At 40.0% G+C, this 26333-nt stretch overlaps 1 protein-coding gene across 4 annotated transcripts; it reads right to left on the bottom strand.

Annotated features, from left to right (window-relative positions):
- Positions 1 to 2551: 2551 nt before the first annotated feature.
- On the bottom strand, positions 2552 to 26028 carry papolg (poly(A) polymerase gamma). 4 transcript variants are annotated; one of them, XM_060926071.1, is made up of 22 exons: positions 25885 to 26028; positions 23090 to 23257; positions 21169 to 21235; positions 21007 to 21088; positions 20793 to 20902; positions 20644 to 20697; positions 20445 to 20556; positions 20245 to 20334; positions 18371 to 18509; positions 7932 to 8004; positions 7707 to 7827; positions 7149 to 7233; positions 6995 to 7048; positions 6404 to 6523; positions 6150 to 6259; positions 5921 to 6045; positions 5596 to 5759; positions 5382 to 5491; positions 4488 to 4696; positions 4155 to 4238; positions 3976 to 4035; positions 2552 to 3900 (listed from the first exon to the last, which is right to left on the bottom strand). In XM_060926071.1, exons 1-22 carry the CDS (start codon positions 25899 to 25901, stop codon positions 3802 to 3804), a joined length of 2253 nt encoding a protein of 750 aa, XP_060782054.1. In that variant the 5' UTR covers positions 25902 to 26028; the 3' UTR covers positions 2552 to 3801. The 4 variants fall into 4 exon arrangements, with proteins under 4 accessions (XP_060782054.1, XP_060782055.1, XP_060782056.1 ...); XM_060926072.1 differs by having other exon boundaries at positions 4155 to 4235; XM_060926073.1 differs by having other exon boundaries at positions 4155 to 4235; positions 5382 to 5488.
- Between the last annotated feature and the right edge of the window lie 305 nt (positions 26029 to 26333).

Below are 26333 nucleotides of genomic sequence, written 5' to 3'. Positions count from 1 at the left end.
CTTTCTGTGTGGAGTTTGCATGTTCTCCCCGTGTCCGCGTGGGTTTCCTCCGGGTGCTCCGGTTTCCCCCACAGTCCAAAGACATGCAGGTTAGGTTAACTGGTGACTCTAAATTGACTGTAGGTGTGAATGTGAGTGTGAATGGTTGTCTGTGTCTATGTGTCAGCCCTGCGATGACCTGGCGACTTGTCCAGAGTGTACCCCGCCTTTCGCCCGAGTCAGCTGGGATAGGCTCCAGCTTGCTTGTGACACTGTAGAACAGGATAAAGCGGCTAGAGATAATGAGAATGATATATACAGTATAATATATTTTATCTGTAGCCGCTTATCCTGTTCTACAGGGTCGCAGGCAAGCTGAGCCTGTCCCAGCTGACTATGGGTGAGAGGTGGGGTACATAAGTCACCAGGTCATCGCAGGGCTGACACATAGACACAACCAACCAACCAACCACACCTACAGTCAATTTAGAGTGTGAATGTTGCTGTGGGGGGAAACCCACACAGACACGGGGAGAAAGGCCCTCGTCAGCCACTGGGCTCGAACCCAGGACCTTCTAGGCGGCACAGGGGTTAGCACAGTCGCCTCACAGCAAGAAGGTTCCGGGTTCGAACCCAGCAGCCGGCGAGGGCCTTTCTGCGTGGAGTTTGCATGTTCTTCCCGTGTCTGCATGGGTTTCCCCCACAGTCCAAAGACATGCAGTTAGGTTAACGTGGGGCGGCCTTGGGCTGATGTGCCCTTGAGCAAGGTACCTGACCCCCAACTGCTCCCCGGGCGCTCTAGTATGGCTGCCTACTGCTCTGGGTGTGTGCGCACCTGTGTTCACTGCTTCAGATGGGTTAAATGCAGAGGATGAATTTCACTGTGCTTGAAGTGTGTATGTGACAAATAAAGGTTTATTCTTCTTCTTGTGACAGTGCTAACTACTACACCACTCACACACAAAAAAAATTGAATATATTTAATTTAGGCTACTAGTGTAATCTATCTATCTATCTATTATATAATTTTTTTCCTTCAATTTAGGCTACTAGTATAGCCTAAATTGGTGTAATAAAAGTCTGATCATCATATAGAGACTAATGAGTTTGTTGAACCTGGCACTGAGTCTTGTGAAACAAAAGAGTCGGCTCTTACAGCAGGGAATTCCCCAGCTAAAGCCACGCCTCTTCAATAAATCAAAGAGTCAAAGCCCCTCCCACGCCAGGATCTGGTCCGCCCAGGCAGTCTCCTGTCCCAGGCTTAACCAGCTCTTGAGGCGCCCGGGTCTCAGTTCTATATCCCCGGGGGATCCTCTGGTAACCGCAAGATATTCCCCACTTGCATCGTTTCTTGCCAGATGGCAGTCAGTACCATTTGGTCTTTAGTCTGACCCAACTGCGAATTGAACTCGCAACCTCCCGGTCGAGAGGCGGATAGGCGAACACTCGGCCAGCTCACGGTATACCTTCCGCATTCTAACCAATCAGAATCTTACCCCGGAATAACACGCCTTCCGATAACATCTCTCCTTAGGCTTAACTTTTATCTTATTTGTTTACACGAAATATCAGAAAACAAGCTACTAAGGATCATAACGGACTGCCTCGACACACCTAGCATGTTCAAAAGCAAGTCTGAAAACTCAGCTTGGACACACAAGCCTCAATCAACCCATTAAAATAACGTATATAAATAAAAGTGACCCAAGAATTCAAGACTTCTTTGTAGCCTATAATTTTGGCAACATGACTCACTGAAATGTATGCAAATTAAGGTAGACGTTGTAAACATCGTACAAAATTTACAGAACTCAATGGCGCTCTCCGTCATCTGAAGGGTAATCCCCCTGTGACGTCATTCGCCTACACGGAGAAATGGGAATCTCCCAGAAAAACAAGAATAAGGAAGTTTACTTCAGACAATCGAAAAAAAAAATAGATATGGATTCGAGGACTATAAAAAGCACACAATTTAACAGTTTACTATATACACTCGCCAAAGTGATGTAATTGACCTAAATGAAGAACAACCTAAATGCAGTTGCTACTTCAAAAGGTCAGACTCACACCAAATGGCAAGTCAAAGTAGAACTCAAGCACAGGCAGGGATGAGGTATTTGAGCATTTTAAAAACAAGCCCTGTATTGCATTCGTGAACTACATCTTCAGAAGGGAGGGTCCTGATCCAGACTCGCCCCAGATATGACTGTACAGGTCACTCCTAATACCGAGCCTTTATTCTGATCATTAGAAGGACCTTCGGGAAATGTAGATGGTTAAATTGCCAGAGAGGCACCACATGGTGTTAAGACGCCTCCAGTGTTCCTCCGAATTACAGACACAAGTGGCGCAATTATAAAGAAGCCGCCACATTCCCACTAATTATTTAGTTTGTCGTACATAACCTCAATTTACAAAATGGTGTTTAAAATAAATAAAATTGGCCCGACCTAGAAAGGAGCGAGACAGGACGATTCCACCAAACTTCCTATGAGGAAATGGATGCGTGTGTGCACCCCGATGGAAATTACAGAGTATATAAACAAATAGATGTGCAGTGAAGACAGCAGACGTTATGGGGTTTTGTAACTTTTTTTATGGTCTCAGTTTCAATGAGGCAGAATACATTATATACAAAAATACGTATTGAAAGAGCTTTTACTCTACAAAAACAAACGTGTGTGTGTGTGTGTGTATATAGGGTTTGTATTTTCCCCAAAACAAGTTCAACACGAAATGTCAAAACCCGTTTGTGGAAATGAGGTTCGAAGAAATCTCAATCCGCAATGCCTGCAATATAAAAAAGTTATTCGGTACAAATAAGCAAATAAATAAAAGATGAAGAAACCCCAAAATGAGTAGCAAGCCTCGTTTTTAATACTTTTTTTTTTTTTTTAAACTGTACAGCTATGGGGGAGCAGTGGTTTGTGGACAAACAAAAATGTACTGGATTTTTCTGCATTTGTCCTTTTTGTTTTGTTGTTGAAAGTAATATGCTGCTGCCAAAGGAACCTCCATGGGAGGCGCAGGGGTGAAGCCCTAAAGTCAGGGAATAATGTCTCTCTCACACACACTTCACTCTGAGCTCATACTGCAATAATACAAGCCATTTCAGCAAAAACACAAGCCTAACATGACCTGGCTCTGTCCACCCTTGCCCTTGCAAACAATATCCAACCTCAACCTTCACAGTCTGTTGCAGGGGCAGTAAATACACATGTGCTTGGTCAGTGGGTTGATATCAGACAGCAGGCCATGTTTAGGACAAGGCAGGCACAGTCAGCCTTCAAAAATGTCCTGGTCTAAATACTAATCGAAACCATGACTGGTCATAGTAAAAGACTGGGAAATGAAAAAGGGGGGATCCAACAAAAACTCTCCTTTACACAATTTTTTTTTTAAACTTTTTTGTTAGTAAAAACTACAATAGAATGGTATAGAAAGATTAACAATGACTTTAAAGACATTATATACAAACTACATCTACTGTACAAGTTACATTTCAAAACACTCAGATAGGTGTTCACTTAGCAATTATTTTTGACACATTGAGGCAGTATACACATGTAATATATATATATAATATAAAAACCATAGTCTAATACTTTTGACAATGTTTTACAACGTCTCAAGGAAGATCAGATGAGCACCTGTGGCAACCTGAAATTAAAAGCATTGACTCTGTCCAGAGTTATCTGGCTCTCTCAAGTAGCCTCCAGGCAGACCGTCTGAATGATGGTAAAATTAAGATGACGGGAGAAAAAAAAAAAAAAAATCCTGGAATGGCTGCCACATTTACCATTACCTATGGAGATTTCACTGCTATCGGTTAAGAGTGAGTCTGATGGAGTTCTTAATGACACGCAGGTTGCTCGTAGGGACTGGAGAGGAAGCATCTGGCAGTTCTTTACTGGGCAGTCTCTGAAAAAAAGACACTCATCATACAAAACTACTTTACTTCATTTTGAATCACAAGGATCCTGACATTCCAAATACCTGTGTCCTTGATGTATCGATAGTGGGAATGGGCATAGGCTTTGTAACTGCATGACCCTCCTGTTCAGAAAAGATTTTAATGAACGGAGATTTCCCACACAATTATATTACACATGCAGTAAAGGTTTACAGAAACAAAAACCCATATATGAGATATTAACATGCAAGTTAAAATTTACCCCTGTTGGGCCATTTACTGTTTCCTGGCCATTAGAGGAAGGCAGGTATGGTTCTTTAAATGTATAATCATCTGAGAACACCTGCTGTACAAAAATAATAGAATTCACATTAGAAGCCTCTTGAAGGGACACAGAAAATAGTGAAGCGCAAATATTTGACAGTCATAAGGCTCAAAAGAATAACTGAGGCGAGAAGGTAAATATAGAAACTTAAGTGCATGCATCAGATCACTTTACAAACGAAAGGAGAATGCTAAACCAAATGTCATATAATAAAGCTTACTAGTGCACCTGAATCACAGTAAACAATTTGGATGGAAATGGGCTACTTACCTGTTCTGTGTCTTTCAGTTTCTTGTGTGAATCCTCCATTGAAGGTGAGTGGGGCCTCTTAGGTGCAGCTCCATTGAGGCCGTTGGTCAGGTCAGAGGAGCTGGTGTTGGGTGGGCTCATACGCGGCATCACATTTCGGCCCACCACCGTGGGAATGGTACTCCCTGTGACTGGCACTGTGGGCTTGGCCACCTGGGTGACCGATGTCTCTGAGGTGGGAGAGAGGGAATGTGTGAGAAAGTGGTAAGACCAAATATATAGTACCAGTAAAAAGTCTGGACACACCTACTCATTTCATAGGTTTTTCTACATTTTGACTATACCACATTGTAGAACAATACTGAAAACTTCAAAACTATGAAATAACAGATGGAACATATGGAATTGTGTGGTAAACAAAATGTTACCAAAAAAAAAAAAAAAGGGTTTCATATTTTAGATTCTTCAGAGTAGCCACCTTGACACTTTACACACTATTTTGCATTATCTTAACCAGCTTCATGAGGTAGTCACCTGGAGTGCTTTTCAATTAAGTGTGCCTCGTCAAATGGTAATCAGTGGAATTTCTTGCCTTCTTAATGAGTTTGAGATCAAATTATTAAAAAAAAACAAAAAAATAGCCTTATTCCACAACTGTAGTAATCCCTAGTAAGTCAAGAACCGCTCAACTAAGTAAGGAGAAACAACGTCCATCATTACATTAAGAGACCTAAAGTGTCTTAATAAAAATAAAGAAAAACCACTGAACTAGGTGTCCAAACTACTGACTGGTAATGAATATGATCACCCTTTAGAAGAATTCCTCTAGGAGCTGATGTAAACTAAATAAGTACATATCTTCATTAGACAACAATTAAAAAGGGGGTAAAAAAAAGGGGCACAAGAAACACTCACTTGCTCCAATTACTGGAATGGACATTCCTGGCCCTTTCTTTGGAGATGATTCAGAGGATGGGGAGCCATCCATAAACATGGGAGCTGAAGGCTTGGGTGGGGTAATACTACTTAAACAGCAGAAAAAAATAGCCACAGGTCAAGCCAGGAAAACTAAAGCATAGGAATATTTGGACAGCGTTACAAGATAAAAATCACTTCTGACTGGAATTACCTGTCGTCAGGTGTGGAGGTTGACTTGCAGGTTTTGTTGATTGGGGTAGGAGAGCTGAATGGGGTGCCTGTATCTGTGTCTCTGGAACTGTCCAGCTGACTTCCGTCCAGTGAACAGCGTTTAGACCCACCACCATTTGAACTGCGATTCAGATCTCCCAAGCTCTGAAGGGTTGTTGAAAGTCACATCACTAGTGTGAGCTGCGCAGGACTAACCAGTCATCAATATTCGAGAACACTTTGTTGATAAAATTAAAAAAAAAAAAAAAAAAATCCATTTTTATGAGGTGATAATTGTCCAGCTCATGTTCAGAGAATGCCTCTACCTTCTTCTTGCCCCTGTGCACAAGTTCTGCGGGCAGGTATTGATGTAGCTGTTTCTTCCTCACATGTGTGGCTTCGATGGTCATCCCTTCTTTTAGCATGTTAATGTTACTGGCTTGCCTGTAGACTGCACAGAAAGCAAAATCTTTATTCCTTTAACATTAAAACTTTATCCAAACGATGGAAGCTACACAGGATATATACACATTTATTACAATAATAATAATTTACCAGTGTCTGTAAAGGACTGGATGTCATAAGTAAGATCAATGTTCACACAGTCAGCGTTCTCCAACTTTTTGAAAATTATTCCAATGAACCACATCGAAACGAAGTCATTGCTGTAAAAACCAAGTTGACAGTAAATCCTTCACAACCAAGTCTACACTTCATGGCTAATATATCCAAAGCTCTGAGGTATTGCTACACAAGAGGCACTCAAGCATTTGAATGTGGTATGTGAATATTATGCAAAAGATACTCACTCATTACGGCTCTCTTTTGACCAGGGAAAAGACTGCGGATTCACATGAGCAAGAGTGATGTATTCATTTCGCTCCAAATTGCCAACCAGAACTCTAATCTTGGATTCAACCAGCCCAACCCTAAGGAAAGCAGAGGACCACATGAATATCCACAGTGTTATAGCCTCTTCTGATTGTGAATGTACAAATATTTCAAAAATGTCCAAAGACTTGAGTCGCATTAAAAATAAAAAGTATTATTTTTATAGAAGACTCCTTGTAGTACTGAGGAGACTACACAAAAGGCCACAGATAATTACAGCCTCAGAAAATAATACACATTAAATGATGTGAATCACTACTTGCCACTCAACCAGAGTAATCCATTAATAGGGCATTGCAAAATGCTTCTTGTTAAATTGCTTGCAATAAACAAAAAAGTTTCCAAAAATCACTACCCTCAAATGTTTCGCTTTCAATCTTAAAACAGGAAATTCAGAGACTGAGCATCAAACCAATCCAGTATAAATAGTAACAGAAAACCATCACAATCTGATTATATCACAAAAAAAAAAAATCAATAAATGCATTAACTAATAATTTTCTTTTTACCATTCTAGGTGGTTCTCCTCAGTGGATGCACTGGCAGTAAGCACGATATAATGTCTAACAAAAACACAAATAGATCACGAGGTCTCAGTATTTATGCAACTTATCAATATTGAAATATTTAACCACGCCATTAACCATGTGTTATTATACATACTTGTACTTTTGAAAAAAGTTTGGTGGCTCGAACAACTTGGACCATTCGGCCTTACCCTGAAGAATTTCATCTGTAACTGTAAGGCCTGGGAGAAGAAGAAAAAACAAAAAAATGTTTTGTAAATAGGATTAGTGCTTCCAGTACAACTGTTCTCAAAGTGGGGTCTGGGGACCCCCAGGAGCCTGTGATGCGTAGCCATAGGGTCTAGCCATAGCATAACTTTAGTTATAGCGGTGATATAGCAACTCCCCATTAGGAAAGCTAGCAAATTTGTTTGAGTTGTTCTAGTTATTAGCCTATTTGACTGCTCCCTTGAATTTAATGTTTTAAAAGCCAACCCTCAATAATTCAGCCCACAAACAGTCACCTTAATAAAAAGCTGTGTGGCTCTATTTATATTAAAAAAAAAAAAAAAAAAAAAAAAAAAACTGTACACATTTGCATAATGTTAATGAAATCAATCTGTATTAAGGAGCCCATGGAATTTATAGTTAAGTGTCCCTGGCGACAAAACATTTGAGAACTGTTGCAGTAGAGTGTCATGCACTTAAAACAAACCATATTTGAACTCTTCGTTCATGATGGTGCGGGTGGAGGTGGACACATTATAGGTAGAATTCTGCTGGGGATATGCAGGTGTGATAATTGGCATCAAATGGTACCTGTCTGATGGGTTTACCTAAAGAAAGAACAGGTAAATATCTGAGTGGGTGGAATATGAAAGTGTTTTCAAGTTTCCATTCTTAGCCTCCGGGGGTTCTTGTTTATCAAAAACGCACTTACCCGTGGGTCCCAGACTGGCAGATTCAAATTACTGTCTTCAGGTTGCTTTAAAAGGACAGGATTTGGCCACTCCCTAATGAGCAAAAAAAAAAAAAAACCTCTTTAAAAAAAAAGTTCTACAGAACTGGAAGTTTATTCAAAGTCCATTACCAACCTTCCCACAAACATTTCAAGCCATGCATACTTTGACTGCAAATCAGTGAGACCAGCATTTCTAGCTAAACGAATAAACAATGACCTTCAATGGTGACGTAGTAGACAAAAAAAAGGAAAAAAAAAAAAAAAAGGCTTGGGAGTTCGATCACAATTCCAGAAACAATTTTTTTGCCTTCATGGCCAGCACAGTCTATGAATCTCAACCCTATTAAGTATCTTTATGATGAGATGGAAACAGCTGCAAAGAACAAGACTGAACAGTGGTTGCACTGCAAATTATTCCACATGGTTCAGCCATGCATACCATCATCCAGCATTCTGCAGAACCTATGCCCAGACAAATCAATGTTGCTTTTGGAAAAACAAACAAAGAACCCCCCCTCCACTTCCCTCCATCAAAGACATTTACACCACAGACTGCATCTGGAAAGCCACCAGCATTGTGGAGGACCCCACGCACCCCTCATATAATCTCTTCACCCTCCTGCCATCTGGAAAAAGGTACTGAAGCATTCTTCACAGCCAGGCTCCGTAATAGTTTCTTTCCACATGCCATCAGACTTCTCAACTCTGAGGGACCGGACTGATGGACATGGACTGTTGAACACACCACTCCCACCACAGGTCTTCGCACAGTGAACAATAATGCACTATCACTTTTTACTATGCTTACATGTACTACCTCAAAATGGACACTCAAACTTTCTGTACATCAGTGATGGGTGCTGGTTGGTACTGTACTGTCTGTGCTAGTGGTTTTTGCACTTTATGCTGTATGTGGTTGACAGTTTGCAACGTTTGCACTCGCTGCACTCGTGCCCTTTGTTATATATAGTTTTGTAGTCCTGTGATGTTTGTCACACCACGGTCCGGGAGAAAGGTTTCGTTTTAACTGTGTACTGTACCAACTCTATATGGTTGAACTGAAACAAAAAAAGCCTTGACCTTGATATCTGTACAAACCTCAGAAAAAGGACCATCCACATCTGGTAAACAATTTCAGCAGTGAATAATCAGATAATTCTAATGATGAAATTGGTGGTGTTTTCCAAGTACAAAGTTGGGAAAACCAGGGCTTGACATTAAGCACTGCCTGACTGCCCAGGACAAGTGGGATATGTCCCTGACATGCCTGACCAGCGCAAGTTGGAATGAGCATATACAGAGGGCTGCAAAAGTAGGTATACAGTAAGGATTATACGCAAACAATATCAGCAGAACAACTTCTATTTTCAGCAGGATGGGGCGCCACTGCACGTCGCACTCAGTGTGCATGCACTACTTGACAAAGAATTTTCCAACAGGTGGATTGGATGTCGGGGAGCCGTTGACTGGCCACCACGTTCGCTGGATCTCACCCCTATGGACTTCTTTTTCTGGGGATGTGTAAAAGATAGGGTTTTTGTACACAAGCCATGTTCTGTTGATGCCATGATTCACTTCATATGGGAGACTTGCCAGGAAATTGATGCTGATAAAGACCTCTGTACCAGAGTGTGCATGGTGTCCACACTCGACTAGTGGAGTGTGTGAATGCCGGGGGCAAACAGTTTGAACATTTGAGGGATTATTATGTTTATTACTGGTCTACGTTTGTGTAATCAATAAAAATGTTTTTCATTACTGTATACCTACTTTTGCAGCCCCCTGTATTACGAACTAGCACCACAAAAATTAGGCTTTTTGATTTTATTTCAGTTCCTAAAAGCTTCTCCCACTATGTATAGGGAGGGAAAGTGAAACACAGCGATCCTAAGCTGAGAGCCATACTACTGAAAATCCCATGGACCTGATTTAAAACAACAACAACAACAACAAAAAACAAAAACCACACACAAAGTTGACATGGAACTTGTACACCCCCCAAAAATGTGTTGTACAGTGGTGCTTGAAAGTTTGTGAACCCTTTAAAATTTTCTATATTTCTGCATAAACATGACCTAAAAGAGTCAGATTTTCACACAAATCCTAAAAGTAGATAAAGAGAACCCAGTTAAACAAATGAGACAAAAATATTATACTTGGTCATTTACTAATTGAGGAAAATGATCCAATATTACATATCTGTGAGTGGCAAAAGTATGTGAACCTTTGCTTTCAGTATCTGGTGTGACCCCCTTGTGCAGCAATAACTGCAACTAAACGTTTCTGGTAACTGTTGATCAGTCCTGCACACCAGCTTGGAGGAATTTTAGCCCATTCCTCCGTACAGAACAGCTTCAACTCTGGGATGTTGGTGGGTTTCCTCACATGAACTGCTCGCTTCAGGTCCTTCCACAACATTTCGATTGGATTAAGGTCAGGACTTTGACTTGGCCATTCCAAAACATTAACTTTATTCTTCTTTAACCATTCCTTGGTAGAACGACTTGTGTACTTAGGGTCGTTGTCTTGCTGCATGACCCACCTTCTCTTGAGATTCAGTTCATGGACAGATGTCCTGACATTTTCCTTTAGAATTCACTGGTATAATTCAGAATTCATTGTTCCATCAATGATGGCAAGTCGTCTTGGCCCAGATGCAGCAAAACAGGCCCAAACCATGATACTACCACCACCATGTTTCACAGATGGGATAAGGTTCTTATGCTGGAATGCAGTGTTTTCCTTTCTCCAAACATAACGCTTCTCATTTAAACCAAAAAGTTCTATTTTGGTCTCATCTGTCCACAAAACATTTTTCCAATAGCCTTCTGGCTTGTCCTTGTGATCTTTAGCAAACTGCAGACAAGCAGCAGTGTTCTTTTTGGAGAGCAGTGGCTTTCTCCTTGCAACCCTGCCATGCACACCATTGTTCAGTGTTCTCCTGATGGTGGACTCATGAACATTAACGTTAGCCAATGTGAGAGAGGCCTTCAGTTGCTTAGAAATTACCCTGGGGTCCTTTGTGACCTCGCCGACTATTACATGCCTTGCTCTTAGAGTGATCTTTGTTGGTCAGCCACTCCTGGGGAGGGTAACAATGGTCTTGAATTTCTTCCATTTGTACACAATCTGTCTGACTGTGGATTGGTGGAGTCCAAACTCTTTAGAGATGGTTTTGTAACCTTTTCCAGCCTGATGAGCATCAACAATGCTTTTTCTGAGGTCCTCAGAAATGGGCAATTCCATGTAAATGTCAACCTCACCATGCAAAAAAAAAGCAACATGTAATACATCAAAACCACTCCCAGAGATATCACCTAGGCCTGTATTTTACAGATGTGAACAAGTTGAACCAATTTGTAACCAACCTAATATATGTCACTGTCAGTCTTTCTTATAATGTAAAACCCAAGCTAAAATCAACTTTGATCATGTACAATTCTATATTATTGCCACAAAAATGTATGCTAAAATCCACAAAACAGCAAAACAAGAGCCATCCTAAATATTATTTAAGAACTTTGATAGTTTTAGCTGATATTTAGAGAGTTTTTCCAAAGGGTTATGGTGGTTAAATTGCTGATTTTCTAAACATATGCCATGTCTATTTCAGACGCGTCACATCCATAACGGAATTTCATCACATCCATAACGCTGACTTTTCCTTCCGAAACTCTGCATGAAATACAAAATATTTTAAACAAAGATTTTTTAATATTTACCTTGGACCCCTCTATCAAATGGATATCTCCATTTCGACATTAGGTTTACAATTTCACAGAGTTTGATAAAAATGTACAGTCACCCAAGAAAAGCGATACTTTTTCTGTCACATCCATAACGCATCTTTTATTGGCGTTTTCTGGCATGCCCTAGATGTACTATGGGAATTGTTCTTGTTCTATCACTTCTCCAGTATGGTACAGCCTTAAAATATGCAACACCTGTTTAAATAATGGGAGACAATAAAACATGCACTGGGTCATTTGTTGCCATTTTGAGTTCAAGTGTCACGTCCATAACGCTGGAATTGCTTAAATCTCCTTTGTTCATGCCATGATAGACTTCCACAAACATGTGTTGTGAAGATCAGACTTTGATAGATCCCTGTTCTTTAAATAAAACAGGGTGCCCACTCACACCTGATTGTCATCCCATTGATTGAAAACACCTGACTAATTTCACCTTCAAATTAACTGCTAATCCTAGAGGTTCACATAATTTTGCCACTCACAGATATGTAATACTGGATCATTTTCCTCAATAAATAAATGACCAAGTATAATATTTTTGTCTCATTTGTTTAACTGGGTTCTCTTTATGTACTTTTAGGACTTGTGTGAAAATCTGATGTTGTTTTAGGTCATATTTATTCAGAAATATAGAAAATTCTAAAGGGTTCACAAACTTTCAAGCACCACTGTATATGTTGGGATTATCTACTAACTGTGAAAGTATCAGGTGAAATTTCACTGTCTTTTAAAAGATTGAAATTGTGCCTAACCTGTCAGAAATGGACTACAACCAAACTGTCTAGTCAGAGTCGCTCATATTACGTCAGCAGTAGGCTTGATAAGTTTTGTTCTTCATACTAGCCCTTACGAGTGCTGACAGCTCTCCCTGTGAATAGCGGCAGTTGACTACATGCCCTGATCTGTAATGGTTATCCCCACGAGGGATGCATTTCTTATTGGTACAGAAATACTCTGCCAACCACGCTATACAAATCGGCATGTTGATGTAGGCTACTCACCAGCCGCTACCTGCTACAGATCTGGAAAGGCACTAGACTCGCGGTGACGTCACATGCGCGACGTCGGGTCCGTGTAGTCTTTGATCAGCTTATTAAAAAAAATTCAAAACAATTCAAATCGGTGGAAAAAATAAAAGTATGATCACCAGAATCGATAGAGCTGCCCGACATGCACAACATATGGAAGCCATTGTCTTAACTTTGACGTGTAACCCGAAATGTAATTTTTTTTTTTTTTAAAGATCTTCCCATTCATTTTGCCATAGAGGTTGGAACGCATCCAGTAGGGGGCGATGAGATTACTTTCCCTCCACATCCACCATTATGTCTTGGCTGTTTTCTAAGGCCAATTTATGCTGACAACCCAGTCCTCGCAGATAGCATCGCAGACAGTGTCTGCGTAGCCCCCCCCCTCACCTTCGCAGACGCTCTGCGCGCACCTCCCAAAAATTGTGACCACCGCAGAAGCCTCGCAGACAGCGTCGCAGACAAGAGGGCTCCGATTGGTCCACTCTACATCCGCTGTACACGCACTTCCGCTTCCCTACTTTCCCAGTTTGGTTTGTTTTCACGACCGCCATTTTTAAAAACACGAGCGAAGATGGAGCAGCACGAAGAGCGGTTGATCAAGGAAGTGAGGAAGTACGTACATCTATACGACTCCAGTTCTAGTCATTATAAGTAACCGGAGGATAAACACTCCACTAACCACACCCACCAACTACTCCTAGCGATTTCGCGACTTCGTGCCCCCTTGCGTTGTGGCAGTGAATAACATCGCGCACGCCTATTACTCCCCGCTCAACGATAAATTACAACTGTCTGTGAAAAGCTATCTGCGAAAGCCTTGTCGCAAGAGCATGCAGAGGCCTTAGTCTCGGTTTTATTTACTGCTTTGCAAGTTATTTTATGCACTCCTGCTGTTGTAGTGTGGTATGCATACTGTCTACAGACCCCTTGTGCATGAAGTCACGCATCACGTGAGAATTACAGCTGGGGTCAGACAGACAGTCTTTCAAGCAAGCAAGGCTTAATTGGTCTTCGATATAGTTAATTTGTTCAAACAGAGAAACAGATAAAGGTATTACTGTCTCCCCGCTATCAAGCAAAAACATTAAATAGAAGCAAAGGCTTCAAGAACAATGAGGAAACGAGTGGTTAAAGAATACAAGAGGAGCTCAGCCTGAAAACTCTAGAGAAATTCACGATTGTATTTAAAATGTTTTACAAAAACAAAGTTGGAAGGACGGAAGAGTTTGCTTAAGAATTTCGTTTTGGTTTTTTTCTGCTCGCATTCGAGTTAGCTCCTTCATGAAAGTGTTTGATTTTCTTAAAGGTGAAGAAGTCACTTCCTGATTCGACACCGAAAACCCAGACTGGTTTCAAACAACTCTGGCATTTAAAAAAAAAAAAAAAAAAAAAAAAAAAAAACCCAACAAGGAGTGGCATGTGCGATAAATCCTGAAAGAACAGAACAGATTAAAAGAACAGTCCACTGTACTTCCATAATGAAATATGTTCTTCTCTGAATTGAGACGAGCTGCTCCGTACCTCTCCGAGCTTTGCGCGACCTCCCAGTCAGTCAGACGTGCTGTCACTCCTGTTAGCAATGTAGCTAGGCTCAGTATGGCCAATGGTATTTTTTGGGGCTGTAGTTAGATGCGACCAAACTCTTCCGCGTTTTTCCTGTTTACATAGGTTTATATGACCAGTGACATGAAACAAAGTTCAGTTACACAAATTGAAACGTAGCGATTTTCTATGCTATGGAAAGTCCGCACTATAATGACAGGCGTACTAACACCTTCTGCGCGCTTCGACAGCGCATTGATACCTTCATTCCTCTTCGGGCACGGCCAGGCGGGCGAATGCCCTGGTCCGTCCGCCCTGTCTAAAAAAATGGTACAACTCGAGCCCCATGGTAAAATTGGGACTTTGTCATTTTTCCGCATGAGGCCCATGGTAAAACCACACTTCCAGGAGGGGCTGCCGTCTGCCTCCCAAGCCGGCCAAGAGCACTCCTCGTCGGGCACGGCCAGGCGGGCGAATGCCCTGGTCCGTCCACCGTCTTTAAAAAAAAAAAAAAGGGTACAACTCCTGAGTGAAGGTATCAATGCGCTGTCGAAGCGCGCAGAAGGTGTTAGTACGCCTGTCATTATAGTGCAGACTTTCCATAGCATAGAAAATCGCTACGTTTCAATTTGTGTAACTGAACTTTGTTTCATGTCACTGCTCATATAAACCTATGTAAACAGGAAAAACGCGGAAGAGTTTGGTCGCATCTAACTACAGCCCCCAAAAATACCATTGGCCATACTGAGCCTAGCTACATTGCTAACAGGAGTGACAGCGCGTCTGACTGACTGGGAGGTCGCGCAAAGCTCGGAGAGGTACGGAGCAGCTCGTCTCAATTCAGAGAAGAACATATTTCATTATGGAAGTACGGTGGACTGTTCCTTTAAGAGCAGAGAGAGCTGGAGCTTTGTTTCTGTTATCAGAGGAACACAGTCTTGTGCAATTATATAGATCATCCACCTCCAGATAAAAATAAACCTAACAAAAAAAAAAAACCCTATATAAATGTTCTCAAACAGTATTGTTCATAAGTCTTGGCACCCTATTACTTTCTTCATACAAACTGTTATAGATTTCCATTTTATGATTTCTACATTATCAAATAATGAACCTAGAGTCTGAGAGAGTTCTACACAAACAACTTTGCAACAGCTGCATGCATGTGAAATGGAAATAAATTGGCTAAGGCAGGAAAAACTATTTTGGATAAAATTGTTATTGTCCATTACAAGTAAAAAGTAACCAATAACCAAATTTAATAAAACACAATCAATAATCAAACTTCAACTCAGTGTGTGATCTTCATTTTATGTCACAATTCACAACTATTCTCTGGTTTTCCTTAAAAAAAAAAACCCCTCACAAAACAGGGGGCAAATGGGTTTAAAAGTTAATGTTGAGCCCTGAAAACAGTTCAAAGGATTCAGCAGTTATCTGGTGCCGACGTGGAAAGCGTGCCAAGCAGAAAACTGACACTGAATGTGTTTTTGCCTGCATTGCATCACAAATTTGTGCTCTAAGAAAGTAATCAAAATTATTTCATGAATAAACCCTGTTTGGAAAAGTATGTTGCACAGAAGCCCGCATCGGAAATGGACTTTATATTTTATATATATATATATATATATATATATATATATATATATATATATATATATATATATATATAAATCGACCATGATAGCCTGTGGGTAACATGTAGAATGACAGGGCCACTACCAGATGGACAACTCAAATTGTTAAACAACCTATTATTATATATAGAAATTCGGTGTGTGCGCGCACGCATGTATTTATATGTAAACACACACACGTTTTACTAGGAAACATGCCATTTATATCTTTCATACAAGCTACAGCTTGGACATGGAGCTCCAAAATCATGACCTGAATCTTTGTCAATTCATCAATTTCCTCAAGTTTTCTAATAAGTTTAGGTACTTTGTGAATGTGTCTATATAATAAAATCTCACTTTGGCTTGAAGACATGAAGTTTAACTTGTGTTGAAAAACTCACATTTTCCATACAAAATGCATCATGGAGCCAAGTGACATATTCCCCAATATTTCACTCCGATGACGTCAATCCCAATGTTTTCCCGCGGACTAGACGCGCATTGTCAAAATGGCAAAATGAATCAAAACTCAAATTATTTTGATTAACTTGTTTTTTTTTTGTGGATGTGTCAATATAATATAAAGAACATTGCACGGTGGCACAAAGACATGAAGTTTTTGGTGTTGAAAATATTCACCACTCAAAGAGAAACTTCATTTTATATATATATATATATATATATATATATATATATATATATATATATATATATATATATACACACACACACATACACACACAGTTGTGTTCAAAATAATAGCAGTCCAACATGACTAACCAGATCAATCACTGTTTTTGGTAGAAATTATATTACTACATGGCAGATAATTTACCAGTAGGTGTAGTAGAGTCATAGAAAACCAACAGACCCAACATTCATGATATGCATGCTCCCGAGTCTGTGTAATCGAATAATTAAGTGAAAGGGACGTGTTCAAAATAATAGCAGTGTGGAGTTCAATTAGTGAGGTCATTCATTCTGTGAAAAAACAGATGTCAATCAGGTGGCCTGAATTTAAGGATGAAGCCAGCACATGTTGTACACGCATTTCTCTCTGAAAACCTGAGAAAAATGGATCGTTCCAGACACTGTTCAGAAGAACAGCATGCTTTGATTAAAATGTTGGAGAGGGGAAAACGTAGAAAGTGCAGAAAATGGGCTGCTCAGCTAAAATGATCTCCAGTGCTTTAAAATGGACAGCAAAACCAGAGAGACGTGGAAGAAAACGGAAGACTACCATTCGAATGGATCGAAGAATAGCCAGAGTGGCAAAGACTCAGCCAATGATCAGCTCCAGGGTGATCAAAGACGGTCTGAAGTTACCTGTGAGTACTGTGACAATTAGAAGATGCCTGTGTGAAGTTAATCTATCGGCAAGAAGCCCCCGCAAAGTTCCACTGTTTAAAAAAAAAAAAAAAAGACGTGCTCAAGAGGATCCAATTTGCCAAAGAACACATCGACTGGCCTAAAGAGAAATGGAGAAACATTTTGTGGACTGCTGAAAGTAAGATTGTTCTTTTTGGGTCCAAGAGCCGCAGACAGTTTTTCAGACGACCCCCAAACACTGAATTCAAGCCACAGTACACTCTGAAGACAGTGAAGCATGGTGGTGCAAGCATCATGATATGGGAATGTTTCTCTTACTATGGTGTCGGGCCTATTTATCGCATACCAGGGATCATGGATCAGTTTTCATACATTCAAACACTTGAAGAGGTCATGTTGCCTTATGCTGAAGAGGAAATGCCCTTGAAATGGGCGTTTCAACAAGACAACGACCCCAAACACACCAGTAAGCGAGCAGCATCAGGGTTCAAGACCAACAAAATGAAAGTTATGGAGTGGCCAGCCCAATCCCTGGACCTTAATCCAATAGAATACTTGTAGGGTGACATCAAAAATGCTGTTTCTGAGGCAAAATCAAGAAATGCAGAGGAATTGTGGAATGTTGTCAAATTATCCTGGGCTGGAATACCTGTTCACAGGTGCCAGAAGTTGGTCGACTCCATGCAACACAGATGTGAAGCAGTTCTCAGAAACCGTGGTTATACAACTAAATATTAGTTTAGTGATTCAGAGGAACGCTAAATCCTAAAGATTTTTTTTTCAGTTTATACAGTAAATATTTGAGTTTGTACTGAAAAATGCAGACACTGCTATATTTCTGAACAGTCCAATATTCTTTTTTTTCCATTTTCTCTCAAGTAATTAAAATATTGATGCATTTTTCTTCATGTTTTGATGTAGAATATAACGTTGTGTTCCCAGTGCATGGAAATAAAAACTAATTATAAGGACTTTGAGTTTTACTCACATTTTTAAACACACTGCTATTATTTTGAACACGACTGTATACACACACACACTTTGTGCAACCGTGTGTGTGAGAGAGAGAACAATTCAATACATATGCTCGGTGTGTAATTACTAAGTGGTAAACTTGTGGCTTATTTGAATTTTAAGGGCCATACCATTTGGAGAAAACAAGGAAGAATTTATGGACAAGTGTGGCAGCCACAGCGTTTGGGTAAAGCTGACAGGTTCTGGCCACCAGCATAGCCCAGGACACACCACCCAGGAAGCCAAGCATGTTGGAGTAGATTCCACGACCTGGAAACAGATTTAAGAAGGGGTGGGATGAAATCTTGAAAATCTTGCTTAAACTCCAAGTAGGTGTAGGTCATTTAAAACATTCATGTTTCACACAGTGCACAGATGTTAACAATTGGCTAACTGTTGGACACTTAAGATCAACTAATTATCTACTATAAGTACCTAATATTTCAAAATTGCAAGAAATAGAAAGCAATTGAGAATTTCAGTACAGATTTGGATCGCTGATGAGCTCTACATAAGCAGTGTTCTGGCGCCCCCTCGTGGACCTTAACAGCATTATTTCAGAAAACGCCTTTTTTTTGTAAAAAGTTTGGCAAAGTATCAAATAATATATACACAATGTATTGGAATTTTTTATTCTGATAACCCAATAAATAGAAAACAACATGGGGGGGAGAGAAGAAAAAGTGGTTGTCGTTTGAAAGCTACCGAAAAGCCCGTTTTAAGAAGTTATAAGATTCAAGATGTTTGTCATATACACAATGAGACACAGCGGTTTATTATTGGGTAATAATTCTTATTTTGCAACTGCCCGACCAAACTATGCTTACCAATATACAAAGAAATATAAAAAAAATGAAATAAAATAAAGTGCATATGGAATGCAAAATATAAAAAGTAGAATGAAAAAAATGAACATTTAAAAAAAAAAAAAAAAAAAAAAAAAAAAAAAAAAGAGGCAAACAAACAACGTGCAAACAGAGGTAGATATACTGTGCAATGTCTTGTGCAAAATTGCTAATATGGTTCAAAGCCTGATGGAAATATAGAGGTAGATGGTGATTATAATCCGTGGTTCAAAAGCCTGATGGAAATGTGGTGATGTAACCAAGTGCCAAACAGCTCTGTAAAGGTGCAGGATCTCCACAAAATAATGTGATCATGTGACTAGTATACTCTATATACAGGGTATTTCAAAAAATTTGATATTTCACAATCTAATAACTTTGCCAATTCTCGTTCAGTTGACCTCAAATTTTAACAGCATGTGTGGAAACGGGTCAAAATTGTGTTTAATTTTTTTTCCTCTTTTTAGATATAGAAATGCCATTCACTGGAAAAGAAAAGGCGTTTTGTGCGTTAGAGTACGTTTGAACACAGTCGAACAAAACCGTGCAGCGTGCATTATGAGAGAATTCTCTAAAAATGCACCAACTGCAATGCAGATTTGGACACGGCACAAAAAGTTCAAAGAGGAAGGCTGTCTGCGCAGGGCAAAAGGATCTGGACGGCCACCAGCATCGGAAGAGACGGTTGAGCGGGTTTGCGAATATTGAAAATTTGTGAAATCGTTCATGGAATCCACATACATTTGAATCTCTCATTCAAATTTTAGGGAATAAATCTTATATTGCTCAACATTAAGCCTGCTCGGTTTCATTTGCCTAGACTATGTAGTTTCTGGGATATTTACATCTCAAATAATATGAAATTTTTTTAAAACACCCTGTATTATGCAGATTGGGACATCTAGTGCTCAAACAGAGCAATTGCATTCGTTGCACAATTAACAGAATGCAAGCACACAGTCACACTGATGCATCATCACACCCCCAAGTGCTGATGAATGGTATTTAGTGGGATGCATTGTGACAAAGCAGACAAGCAGCACTCTTATGGAATATACTTTTCAACACCACATCAATCTGATGTTAACGTTACAGCAAGTCTGAAGAAAACCTACATAAACAGAATTTGCAAAAGAAGAAATGTTCCAGTAAAGACTTACGCTTAGCCCACAGTTTGATGGCCCGTAGAGTAAGTCTGAAGTTCTCTTTGTTGGGCACCAAATATAGGATTTCATCAGTAACACGACAACCTGCACCACATGGCATTCAGAGAAAAGACATGTTGGACAGAAGAACAACTAAAAATAGAGCAATGAAAACAGACATGGTTAAGCACCTTCAACAGGACGGAAAGGATTACCATTTAAACTACGGATACATCTAATATCCAGGTTTCTGAGCAGAGAATCTCCTCTAAGGTCCAGGTTATCTGGGATAGACTGCAGGGCAAGCCTTGCAAAAAGAAGATCAATCTGTAAAGGAAGAAATGTAGGTTAAAATCAAAAGTACTGTTCACATTCGACACCGCTGACAATATTGTCAATGTGTATCCACTTAACCTCGATTCCATCAAATTTGAATTTGATCACTGGTACAAATGCATCTTCCACAGCCTGAAATAGAAATATTCAGATAAATAAAACCACACATCTAACTATTAGGAATTGAGGTCCAATCAAATAGACAAAGAGTAAAGAGGAAGAGTCACCCGGAGGTCTTTGATCTCATCATGCTGTTTGAGTTTTTCAAAAAAAGATGCAAAAAAGTCACTCCTTTCAACATGTCGAGGTGCCACACACAAGGCATCTATATCGGCACCTGCAGATCACATTTGAGGTATAGATTCATTCTAGTCAAAAGCTACATGTGGTGTGAATATCTGACTTAAAAAGATGCTTTTCAAGTTACTAATCCAAGTGTACCTTTTGTATGCACTCCCAGTCTATAAGATCCAAAGGTAAAGATTTTGCCCCCAACGTTTGCTACAGCTGAAGGTGGCAGATTCTGAAACAGGAAACCTTAATTCAGGAGAGAGGTACATTCATCCAAAGACAAAGAGAGAGAATATAGGTAGGTAGGTTTACCTTTGATTCACTGATTTCTGCAATCCACTCTTTAACAAATGAATTCAGTTTACCAAGCACTGCAAGCCTGTAATGATAATTAAAAAAAAAAAACCCTCTGAAGTTTAGTTGGTCACTCAACAGGGAAAGAAAGAAAAATCTCAGTACACTACAAATGCGCAACTGGATGAAGCTGTTAATTCTTTAGGCCCAAGCATTTTAATATACATTACTGGAAAATGGTACTATACACTGACACTCACTCTCTCACTCATGTCTGTTATGAGTCTACAATGAAAAACTAAGGATCATAAGCGAGAAAATATGAATGCATTTCAAAACAGCAAAGCAACAGGTTTCAAACAAGTACATAAAGATAATTCTAAAATATTAATTTGATATCTGGGCTATTAAAATCACACCAATCATTACAATAATGAAAGGTGGAAAATTGATAATCACATGAATTTACATTACAAAATGACTAGATAATTAATTTGAAGTTATCCTATGATTTTATACAGCCACAGATCAAACAGCAGCACCAAAGTAAAATCAAACTTCATAAAATCATAGAAGACGAAAATTATTTTAATCTTCTAACTGTTTTGCACATCACAAGCAAAGATGTGATATGGGGGAACTGAAACATTTTAGATACACCAGGTTGATTTTTTTTGGTATCACACATGTACAACAATAGGGATAATAATAGTCTTGTAGAAACTACATAGTGCAATACACATTCAATAGAATGTCACTGAAATGCTTATTATATAAAATATCACTTTTTAGGACTTGGGCATTAATCAGTATATGCAACTGAAAAATACAGTTTCTCTATTCAAGTCATTTATTCTGAACTGATCTCTTTACATGAAGTGATATTGGTGATTAGGCCAAAATGTACTCATGTTGGGTGATTAAAGGAAGTTTAGTATAAATACGTAGGCAGTTATAGAAAATTGCACGAACTGATTGAGAAATAGTCTGAATTTCTCGACCAATCACCTCGAACGACTCGGCAAAACGGCTGCCAATCACATTGTCACCGTAAGTGAGGAAGAAATACAAATTATGAAAGAAAACGCCGTTCCTAAAAGCACTAAAAATGCTTTGAAGTTTGGTCTAAAACTTAAAAGGTACGGTGGATTTTTTATTTATTTCATCCATTTCAAAACAAAAACATTTTATGTGACTCAGCATAGATAAGTCACACAAGTCTGCAGGCATAACATTTGCATGTCATTTTTGAAGTTTGAAATAAATGATTTTTTAAAAAAATTAAAAAATCACCTGTGTATTTATACTAAAACAGTTATCTACCTTAGGCTCAGTGAATAATAACCTCCACTTTGTCTCAGTTATTATTCACCAATATTCACGTCACCTTTGGCGAATAACTTAATTCTGGGATCTTAAACATACGAAAGGTGATTTCCCCGCCCCCTTTGGCCATTGAGATGATTATCTCATCTCATTATCTCTAGCCGCTTTATCCTGTTCTACAGGGTCGCAGGCAAGCTGGAGCCTATCCCAGCTGACTACGGGCGAGAGGCGGGGTACACCCTGGACAAGTCGCCAGGTCATCACAGGGCTGACACAGACAACCATTCACACTCACATTCACACCTATGGTCAATTTAGAGTCACCAGTTAACCTAACCTGCATGTCTTTGGACTGTGGGGGAAACCGGAGCACCCGGAGGAAACCCACGCGGACATGGGGAGAACATGCAAACTCCACACAGAAAGGCCCTCGTCGGCCACGGGGCTCGAACCCAGGACCTTCTTGCTGTGAGGCGACAGCGCTAACCACTACACCACTGTGCCGCCCTGAGATATATATATATATATATATATATATATATATATATATATATATATATATATATATATATATATTTTTTTTTTTCCCTTCTCCCAGGCTTACAACACTCACCTGTGATTAAGCTCATCTTCATCCTCAAACACTCCAAAAGGTTTCATGGCCTCCATGAGTTTCTGAGTGTACATGTGGTCAATATCCCTGGGAAAGGCCAGGCTGATTGAAGACGTGATGCCATAGTGTTTCTGAGGCTGCTGCCCGCCAAGCATATTATTTCCCGAACTGTTGAGAGGGAGAAGAGTGAAATTGAGGGACAAATATTTCTTGATAATGGAGGATCTTTTCATAGTACACAATATATATGGATATTTTATTTAGCTATGAAAGAAGAGACATGACTACCAGTTTCTGTAAACCTTTTGAAGTCATCCCTTCCTACACACACATTCATTCGGAAATTAGGTTTGTTACAGTGCCATGGTTTGATGGATTTTACAACTCTCTCTCTCCGAACATTTATACAACTGCAACATCCATTTCTCAGCACAGAAGAGATCAACTGCACTGAAAACCCTTTGGCTGCATCATCCGCTGCGGTTATAAGTATTGTTAAAATTTAATTGTTACCTGTGTACAGAGACCCACGTACAAGGATTTTGCAGCAAATTTCTTTTTACTTTCACCACCAGCTTGTGCGTTTTAAACGGCTCATTAATACTGCAATACTTTTAAACTAGGTTATCATATCTTGAACTGTAAAACTCAGGAAATATAATTAGAAGCTTGGTTATCAGAAGTACTATATACAAAATGAACAGTAAACTTTTGTTACCTAAAACTAAGTAATGCTGTTATAATTCCAGAGTTTCCTAAAAACATACACTACCGGCCAAAAGTTTGGGGTCACCCAGACAATTTTGTGTTTTCCATGAAAAGTCACACTTTTATTTACCACCATAAGTTGTAAAATGAATAGAAAATATAGTCAAGACATTTTTCTGGCCATTTTGAGCATTTAATCGACCCCACAAATGTGATGCTCCAGAAACTCAATCTGCTCAAAGGAAGGTCAGTTTTATAGCTTCTCTAAAGAGCTCAACTGTTTTCAGCTGTGCTAACATGATTGTACAAGGGTTTTCTAATCATCCATTAGCCTTCTGAGGCTACGTTTACATTACGTCGAATCAGCGGATCATCAGATTAACGTTCTTAAAACGATTCGCGTTGACACTAAAACCGTTAGCCGTGCACACAGCAACACCAATACGCGGATACGCTCGGCTCCGCAGGCATCCTGCGCTCCAAATCACTCCGCCCTGAACAGCGAGTGCCCTCTGGAGGGTGCGCACTCCGGCCCTGCGCAGCTCACAGAGCGCGCGAGTGAAGTGAACAAGCCACGATTCGGGACTGAGCCGCTGTGTGTGAGATCCCAGCGCATATCACTTATTACTTGCAAGTGGAAGGATGGCAAGCCTAAAGACAATCATAACTACACAATGGGCAGTATTTGCAACAGTATTTGCAGTATTTTCATACTTTTATACTCTTTAATGAAAGGTGATACAAGGCGGAAGTCTGCGCCGTTTTTCAGCAGTCGCGTCACATGACCAACGCCAGCGAATCAGGAAGGTGGATGTCACAGTGACGTTGTCCAATGAGACGCCAGCTAGAGCTCAGCACAGCGTATTCGCGTATTCTCAATGTTTACACAGCACCGGAGCTGATACGATCTAGATTGAATACGTGGACGCTGGCGGATTCCCGTTTCCCCGCTTTTTCAGGGGGGTTAATGTAAACGGACAGTGCGTCCGCGAAGAAAACGAGACAGATACGGTCTAGTGTAAACGTAGCCTGAGGCAATGAGCAAACACATTGTACCATTAGAACACTGGAGGGAGAGTTGCTGGAAATGGGCCTCTATACACCTATGGAGATATTGCACCAAAAACCACACATTTGCAGCTAGAATAGTCATTTACCACATTAGCAATGTATAGAGTGGATTTCTGATTAGTTTAAAGTGATCTTCATTGAAAACAACAGTGCTTTTCTTTCAAAAATAAGGACATTTCAAAGTGACCCCAAACTTTTGAACGGTAGTGTACTTCATGCACTTGTTGGGGGAAAAACAAAGCAAAAAACACAGACCACCTATGAACTGATGAATTACAATAGAGTTTTATTAACTGCTCAGATGGCTGACACATACTGGGACAGAGTAAGATAAACCAAGAACACCAGTTCACTAATGTATGCTTCTTCTATTGGAATAACACTACTATAATAATAATAATAATAATCGCACGTCCAATAGGCAACTCTTCTGTCAAAATGACTTTGACATTGTGGAATAAGGATGCTAACCCAAGTCCATACTCAGTCAGTGGTCGCTTGCTGTGACCACCAAGTTAACGTGAGTGCGTTCAAGCTAAAACTGTTCTCACACTGACACGTAAGTCACTGCAGTGCAAAGTTATCAATTAACAGATGTGAAAAACTGACAAAAACTACCCGAGAAGCGGGCTGTGTTGATTAGCGAGCTAACTACAAACACTGTAGAGCTACTCCAGCAGTGCTAACCTCAGTTCCTTTATCCGATCTAACGTTCCTCCGAAGACAGCACTTCGCCTGGTAAACAAATAAATATTACCTAAACACAAAGTCAACAACGCAAATGTCATCCCGTATTTTATGCTGAGACAATTTCGTTTTTCATGACTGGAGAATCTGTGAATTCCATGAAGAACACCAATCTCGTAAAGGACATTTTGACTGTTGATGCTCTACCTGCTAAGCACGCTAGCTAATACAAAATACGCTAGCAGGCTAGTTAGCTTAGCAACGACTTCTACAGCATCTCAAATAGTCATTTAGGACAGGAAGCCCGCTGCTGTACGGTGCTAACTTACGCTGACATTTCTTTCATGACCCTTCGTAGAAAATACCTTCTCGTTCAAATCACACTTGAAGAAAACATAAACTCAGCTAACAGCAGCCCTGTCTCTTTTTATAACAATAGTTCTACTCCAATATGGCGCCCACCGGCCAACGGCATCCCGACAGGCTTTGCGCAATATCCGAATCCTCTAAGCGCTGGCTAAACCGGAAACGCCTTCAAGGCAGAAGCCTGTGCTCATGTGTTTAGGGACGAAGAGATGGCGGTGATTTTGACAGTTATGCTCGATTCGTGTGTCTGTAGTATTTTAGAAATTTAGAAACAACAGAAAATGTTTTTCCTGGGGAAAAACAACATACCGATAGGTCACGATACACGCCTTCGACTTCATGGCTGATAGGTTTTGTTGCTGTGTTGTATTCTGCTGTCTGTCGGAACTGTAGTATATATAACTGCCTCTCT

Source organism: Neoarius graeffei, chromosome 7 (assembly GCF_027579695.1).
Source record: "Neoarius graeffei isolate fNeoGra1 chromosome 7, fNeoGra1.pri, whole genome shotgun sequence".
In the NCBI taxonomy this organism is placed as follows: domain Eukaryota; kingdom Metazoa; phylum Chordata; class Actinopteri; order Siluriformes; family Ariidae; genus Neoarius; species Neoarius graeffei.
This window is presented reverse-complemented; position numbering and strand designations above follow the sequence as displayed.